At 50.5% G+C, this 7,300-nt stretch overlaps 1 protein-coding gene across 1 annotated transcript in view; it reads left to right on the forward strand.

The window, feature by feature from the left end:
• The window catches only part of Dysf (dysferlin), a 209,293-nt gene that overhangs the window by 120,238 nt on the left and 81,755 nt on the right, over positions 1 to 7,300 (forward strand). The window contains exons 34-36 of the mRNA XM_013035761.1: positions 1,385 to 1,525; positions 2,201 to 2,230; positions 2,927 to 2,956. Of these exons, the coding sequence (XP_012891215.1) occupies positions 1,385 to 1,525; positions 2,201 to 2,230; positions 2,927 to 2,956 (201 nt within the window). The remainder of the gene's footprint in view (positions 1 to 1,384; positions 1,526 to 2,200; positions 2,231 to 2,926; positions 2,957 to 7,300) is intronic.

Raw genomic sequence — 7,300 nt, forward strand, 5'->3', positions numbered from 1 at the left:
AAAAAAAAAAAAAGAGAAAAGCTGGGGCCACAGGAGGGAATTGGAGAGAGGAGTCTGGTTAGGACATTATGGAGAAAAGTTCAGGGCCTGGCACCTAACTACCCCTAACTCAGGCCACAAACTCTTTGACAACATGCCTGGCTGGCCATCATAGACTGTCTTACAAAGCACCCAAACTCCTCTTCTTAGACTATTGCTCTTAGCCTGTCATTCTCCTGCAGGCCAGTGGGCAAGAGGAATCCAGGGGGAAAACCATGCTTTTGTTCTTTTTCCCGGGATTCTGAGGATACACTAGATTGTACCCATTGTTTATTTTGTACAGCTGAAAGGGGATCGTTGCTCAAGCTTCTGCAGTTCCTGCCTGCCCAGGCACTCAGCTAGTCCTATTCCTCTCCAACACCCAGCAAGCTTGAGGGGTGACCGTTGGCCAGAGAAACCCGGACTATTTCCAGTGCTATGGCTACTGTCCACTCCGAGCCATTGGTGCTGGGTTGTTACTGTTGTGGGCACTTCTTCAGGAGCTGGTGGCTGTCTCAGGATGGCTCTTGGGATATTGAGGTCTCCTGCAGTGCCATGACTACAGACAGGGCTACTACCCAGAGAATGTTTTGGGTCTCCATGTGCTGGGCAAAGCTTGAGAATTTGTGAGGGCCACGACATCATCTGGCTGAGACTGAGGTCTGCTGAGCTTGGGCAGGGAAGTGTCTGTGTAGGAGGTGGAGAAGGGAGAGGCCAGCACCACTGGAGGAAATAGCCATGCCAAGGCAGCTGAAGCTGGCAGGCTGGAGTGGAGGATGTGTGGGCAGGAAGTGAGGCAGAGAAGGAGACGTGTGCAGGCTGCAGTGTGAAGACTTTGGTGCCAGAGGAGCGTGTGGATGCTGAACTCTGAGCAGCAGGGAGCCAGGAGAAGGCACCTAGGCAAAGAAATTTGTCAGGTGAAAACATCATTTTTAACAAGACTCACTTGAATTGATAAGTGATATCACAGCTTTCCCATTTGGAAATGGAAGAATTTAGGGTAAAGTGAATAGTCAGGAGATGCATTCCCCAGCAATGTTGAACACAGACTTGGTTGAGGGCATTAGAGAAATGTAGAAGGCTGTTCTTCTGGTTCTAGTGGATGCAGGGCTGGATTAAATTAAAGCAGGAAGGACAGTAGTTGGGCATTCAGAGGGATTTCCTAGTCATGGTGGGAATTCAAATATAGCACAGTGGCCAGAGGATTCTGAGGTATAGTCATTGTCCATTCTGCAAAAAGGGGCTGTCCTACCTGGGAGGTCCTTTCTAGCCCAGGAGGTCAGATGCAGGCCTGGTTCTCTTGGAGGCCACTCCCAGACCTGAGCTGGGGAGATTATTGACTTCTCTTCTTCTATATCTGCTTTAGGGTGCAGATGAGTTTATGGGCCGCTGCATCTGTCAGCCAAGCCTGGAACGGATACCCCGGCTGGCCTGGTTCCCACTGATGAGGGGTAGCCAGCCAGCGGGTGAGCTTCTGGCATCTTTTGAGCTTATCCAGAGAGAGAAGGTGAGCCTGCTCCACATGCAAACTCAGGAGGCCCAGCTGGGATGTAGGGCAAGGGCTTGGTGGTGCACAGTGGGGTAGGGCTGTTGCTCTGATGTACTCTTCTCCCCTGAAGGGGCCAGCACTCAGTGGGAGCCTGGGTGGCTTGTTCTAAGTTAGATCTCCTCTGGAAACCTGTTTTTTTTATATATATATCTTTTCAGATTGGGACAGAATAGATCACTGCAATAGAATGTGGGAATTAGGAATGTCAATCCTTTGGCCACTGGCTTTATTCTGCCAGGGAAGTGTCCCTCCCATGTGATTTGGGGGGTGGGGGCTGTGAGGCCTGGGGGAGGAGCCTTTGCTGCAGCAATGAGAACACTCCAGTGGTGGGGAAGGACAAGAGTCAGGGTTCAGTGCTGGTTCTGCCACGGCCTGACTATGTGTCTGTGTGGCCTCGGCAGCCAAATACCTGCTAGGAAACAAACTGCCCTTAAGTTTGTTCTTGCTATGATGTGAACCCCAAAGTGTAAACTATGCCTTCTCCCAGGAAACAGTTTACAAAGCTCTGGTTTGTCTAATCAGGGATATGTTCTATTGCTGTCATTTATGTGTTTGTCTGGCCAGAATGGAGATTTTACTTGGGTGTCACTTGGGTGACAAGTACATGACCAAAGTCTCCTCTCCTTTTCCTAGCCGGCCATCCACCATATTCCTGGTTTCGAGGTAAGTCTTGTTTTTATGTTTAAACTGATTTCTAGCTTCCCTGTGATCACAATCTTTTCAGGGTAGGCATGACAGACAGAAGATCCTGACCCATCCCACCTAGATGTTGTAGAACTTTGGTACCAGGTTTATGGGATTCCGAGGCCAGAACAGGTGCAGCTGCAGCTGTCTGGGATGTGTGGACTCCTCATTTGCCTTCATGAGGCAGCCCACTCATTCTAGACAATTCTTGCCACACAAACTCTCCTTTGCCCCATCTCTCTAGCTCCCTGTGTCTTCCATACTCCTAGCCCATCTGAGCTTTAGAGCTCAGTTTTTATAGGCCTGTAGACTCGAGGTTGTTGTTCTCCTTGGCTCAGCAAATCCACAGGCTTCTGCAGGAGCAACAACTCTAGGGGCCTGATTACTTCTGGGGCTACTGCCCAGGGTTCCAGGCCCTTCCCATTCCCTGTTCTGTTACTCTCTTTCCTCCTCCCATTTCTGGAGCTGTGTGGATTTTTCTACTTGGCATTCATTGGTTCCTCTGGCTCTGGGACCACCTTGGGGGGAGGGTGTGGGTGAGAGTTTCACCATATCTGTGGTGTGTTGATGTCTGGTATTGCCCAGCTATGCTCCTGATTACTAATGGAGAACTTTGCCCCATCTTTGTTCCCCCACTCTTGCCTGGATATGGAACATCTTGTGGTTGTGATCTAGGTACAAGACACATCAAGGATCCTGGATGAGGTGAGCTGAACCTGTGGCTGGGGAGAGGGGGGTAGCAGACACAGATGGAGGTACAGACCCACTTCAGCATGTGCCCAGAGCCTTTCAGTTTCCCAGTACCCAGAAGGCATGAGTCACATGGAAACCCATCTAGATTTTGTTCCCTATGCTCTGTGTGGATCCATGACAGTCTAGGGTATATCCAGGGGGTGATTCTAGCTTCAGACTCTTAAGAGGTGCCTATTAAGAGGACAAACTCACCTATACTACTCAGATGAAGATACCTGGTTAAGTAGCAGGTGACATATGTTCATGAATAAGATGTTGAGTAGAGGCAAGAGTAGCCAAGGAAGCTCTCTGGTGAAAGCAGCATTAGTTGGACATTGTTGTAACACTTAGGAAGAAGATGGTAAATGTGTGGTTGGTCCATGGAGCTAAGACATAATACAGGGTCCCAGAAGGGAAGTGCTGCCGAACGTTGGGAACTGAAGAAGTTTGGAGTTTGCATCCTAACAAAACAGACCACATCCCGGAGGGTGAGGGGCATCTGTGAGGATCCTGGTTATGGGCGAGCTGGGGTGGGGGGTGGGGCAGGGAGACAGGACGGAGAGCCCTGGGTGAACTGGGGAAAGGGCAGCCACTTCCTGCAATCAGGGAATCCCCAGCCTGGGAGCGGACACCATTTGACATTTTCAGTACATTTGGACTCGAAGCTCAGGATCAGGATGTGGGATCTGAAGTCCCTGCGCCTCTTACCTCACTTCCTTTTGCTCCCAGACCAAGGTGGGGTCCGCCAAGTGAGCTGGCCATAATTGCGCCTGACAGGCAGCCTCCTGCTTCTGGCTGCAGTTGCGAAAGACTGCCGTTTGGAAAGGGAGGCAGAGTCCTGTCCAGGGAAGCAGCACAGAGCCCTCACTCTTGATTGAGAGCACTCTGTGGCCAAAACCCACAGCCTGCTCTAAAGAAGACCCAGCCCAGGGATGGGTTATTAAACAACAACAAAAAAAAGAAGTTAAAATCCTTAATAACTGGATTTGTCATATATAACGGCAAAGGCTCAGATTCTGAGAGCAGGGATCTGGCTGTGGTCTGGTTGTCAGGAAGCAAATCAAAATTGCAGTTTGGGGCCAGACCTAAAGAAAGCCAAGTGTCCTACTAGGGCCAGCCAGGCCACAGACTGAGGCCTTTTGTGGTCAGCAGGGCTGGGAGAGAAGCAGTCCTGGGGGTCTCCTGGATACAGGGTTGGTCTGAGGCACAGGTTCAAAAGGTCTGAGGCCCAGTATAATATGAGGAGTGTATCATCTGATTCAGGGGACAACCCCACAAAATGACCTGTGATTGCCTTCATCCCTTGGGGGTGTTCAATCCAGCTATGGCCAGTAGCTCAGCTCATTTCTCCCTCACTAGAAGGCTGAGTCCAAGTCAAGACTCTGGGTACTGTTTGGCTTTAAGATTCCAAAAAGAGGCTGGGAGCCGATGGCTCTTGCCTGTAATCCTAGCTACTCAGGAGGCTGAGATCTGAGGATCTAGGATCAAAGCCAGCAATGGGCAGGAAAGTCCATGAGATTCTTATCTCCAATAAACCACCAGAAAACTGTAAGTGGTGCTGTGGCTCAAGCAGTACAGAGCTAGCTTTGAGCTGAAGAGCTCAGGGACAGCACTCAGGCCCAGAATTCAAGCCCCATGACTGACAAAAGATTCCCAAAGAGCTGGGTGGAAGCCAAGAGGTTCCACAGGAAGGCCTGACATCTTGGTAGGGTTTTTCTTTTTTGCTACATCCTACCTCCTGCCTTATGTTGCCATTCAGCCTCTCATAGACTCTCCCTGTATACCAGCCTTCTCATTGGTAATGGGAGCTCTGGGAAGTCTGGAGTGGGGACAGGTGAGGGATTAGGAAGTTACTGGGAGAGCCTAACTAAGTGATGATTGAGACAGTTGCAGTGATAGAGGTCCAGCCTCCAGTGGGGGTGGCCGGGGTGTGGTCAGGAGAAACAACTTGGATCAGCAATCTAAAGACCCCTCCAGTGGGAAGCAATTATCCTCTATCTCAGCCAGGTATAGAGATTCACATGCATCTGTATAGAAGCTACAATGCCCATGAGTGAGATATAATGCTGGTTGCTCTTGCAGAGGGCTTGTGGACTGGCCTCCTGGAAGAAGAGACACTGAACTAGTTTTTGAAGCCGGGATTGGCAGAAAGGGTGGGGGAGGGGTACCGAGCACTTTAGATTCCTTGAATCTGGAGTACATTCCAGCCTCAGGTCAGCTTGATGAGCGAGAGTATCCCTCTTTTAGGCTCTGTCCATCCTGAAAGTTCCTCTCTGGGGCTCTTGGGAAAGTGGACTGTTGGATTGTGTTGGAGGCCTGGGTTCTTACCACCAGAGAGTAGACAGAAGGAGTGGCTTCTTTCTGCTCTCTCAACCTGCCTGTCTTTTTGCCTTTGTCGTTTTCTCTTTTTCTGAATCTCTTCCCATCCTCCCCTTCCCATTTCACCCTTCCTCTCTGTATTCCCTGGCCCACCTCCCTCTTTCTCCAGCCTCTTCTGAGTCCCCGTCTCGTTCCTTTCCTTTTTTGTCTGGAGAACAAAGGCGGTCCATGCTGCCAAGGGGGAATGAGTTCAAACAAATTGCAATTTTAGATTTCCTGAGAAATGAAGGGTGTGTGCATGCACGTGTGAGCACATCGCACGCGCGTGTACACTCTTGAGAACACACGCACATGCACACATGGCAGGGGAGTTGCTGGTGAGCTCCTTACAAGCAGGACCCCTGTGAAGTGGAATGCATATAGAGGAAGACCCCCAGGGCTTTGAGGTTCCACCATCCAAGGGGTGTGGTTCTGTCTCTTCTCCTGCTCTGTGGCAGGGGATGCCCCAGTGGAAGGCTTTGTATGCTTCCTGGCTGGCTTCATTGCCACTGAAGTGCCAACCAGCTGCCGCCCTATTCACCTTTCCCAATCCAGACTACAGGTTGTATGTTTTTTATTCTGAGATTCGCTGGAGGTAGTCTCTTTGCACCCTTACAACCACTAGAAAGAAAAAAAAATCACTGTTTTGCAATCAGGAAAAAAACCCAGTGGTCCCCCATCCCCCTTCTCCTCCCCCAAGGCCTTAATTTGAAACACTATTTTTCCTGGGAAGTGTAATTAGAGCAACATGTTGTTCCTAACGAGCTGGGTGGGGCATGCAGACAATGGAGCCCTCCCAGCCTGCCTGGCTGCCCCCTGCCTGGAGCTCCCTGAGGAACTGGGATGTGAATGTCCAGAGGGTCTCCTTGCTGTCTCCAGCCACAGGAGGTGGGAGGTCTATGGGCTACTGGTGACAGGGCAGTCTAGGTGGCTGGAGAGGCTTGTCGACACTTCCCCTGCCCTGGAAAGGAATATCTGTCTAGTGTGTGTGTATGGGGGGGGAGTGTCACTAGACAGAGGGGTGTTCTCCTCATGACTCAGGGCCTCAGCTCCCAGTGCTGGACTGGCCACAGGGCAGTAGATAAAGGGGACTTACAGGTGGCCTCTGCTTTGATGGAGAGAAAGCCTCTATTGTTCTTGGTGGCCTTGGTTGGAACTGGCTTGATGAAACACCCTGCCCACTAGTAGATGCAGTCTGTGTGAGAACTCAGGTGTGCCCTGCATTTAGGGCAGGGGATAAAGGGGTTAGTTAAATATGGCAGAGTCCCCATCACACAGAGGACAGAATCAGGTGTCCCCATTACAGTTCTGATCAGGGTCACATCAACTTCAATTCTGGAGGGAGTGTGTGGAACCCTTCAGGTAGGTGGAACCAGAGAGCAGTTGAGAGACAGGCTGGGAGCTTGCTGTCTGGTCAAGGTTTCTGGAATCTTCCTATGTATGAGATGACTGAACACGTTTGTACCATAGGAATTGGATCGCAGAAGGAAAGGTACAGGATCAGTTAGGTTAAAATATATCAAAGATATCAGAGAGAAGAGGTTTGAGAAGTTTCTAGAGCCTTTGAGGAAATTTCCTGGCAGATGGAGAGCCATCTTGAAATCTATCCCTCTTAAACTCTCTGAGAAAAGTATGCTAGATTCAGAAAGGCAGTGTAGGAAGTTTTTCAGAAAGGGATCAGGGAGCAGGCACCAGGAGACCAAAGACTGGCTGGAGCAGATGGGAGCAAAAACTCCCTTTCTCACTCCCTCTTTCCCTTTCTTCCTCCTTCCCATTCACCCTCCTTTTTCCTCCTCCCCCTCTTCTCTCTTTATCTCCCTCCCTCCCTCCCTCCCTTCCTCCCTTCCTTCCTTCCTCCCTCTCTTCCTTCCTCCCTTCCTTCCTTCCTTCCTCCCTCCCTTCCTTCCTTCCTTCCTTCCTTCCTTCCTTCCTTCCTTCCTCCCTCCCTCCCTCCCTTCC

The sequence above is a fragment of the Dipodomys ordii genome, unplaced genomic scaffold (genome assembly GCF_000151885.1).
Source record: "Dipodomys ordii isolate 6190 unplaced genomic scaffold, Dord_2.0 Scaffold220, whole genome shotgun sequence".
Lineage (NCBI taxonomy): Eukaryota > Metazoa > Chordata > Mammalia > Rodentia > Heteromyidae > Dipodomys > Dipodomys ordii.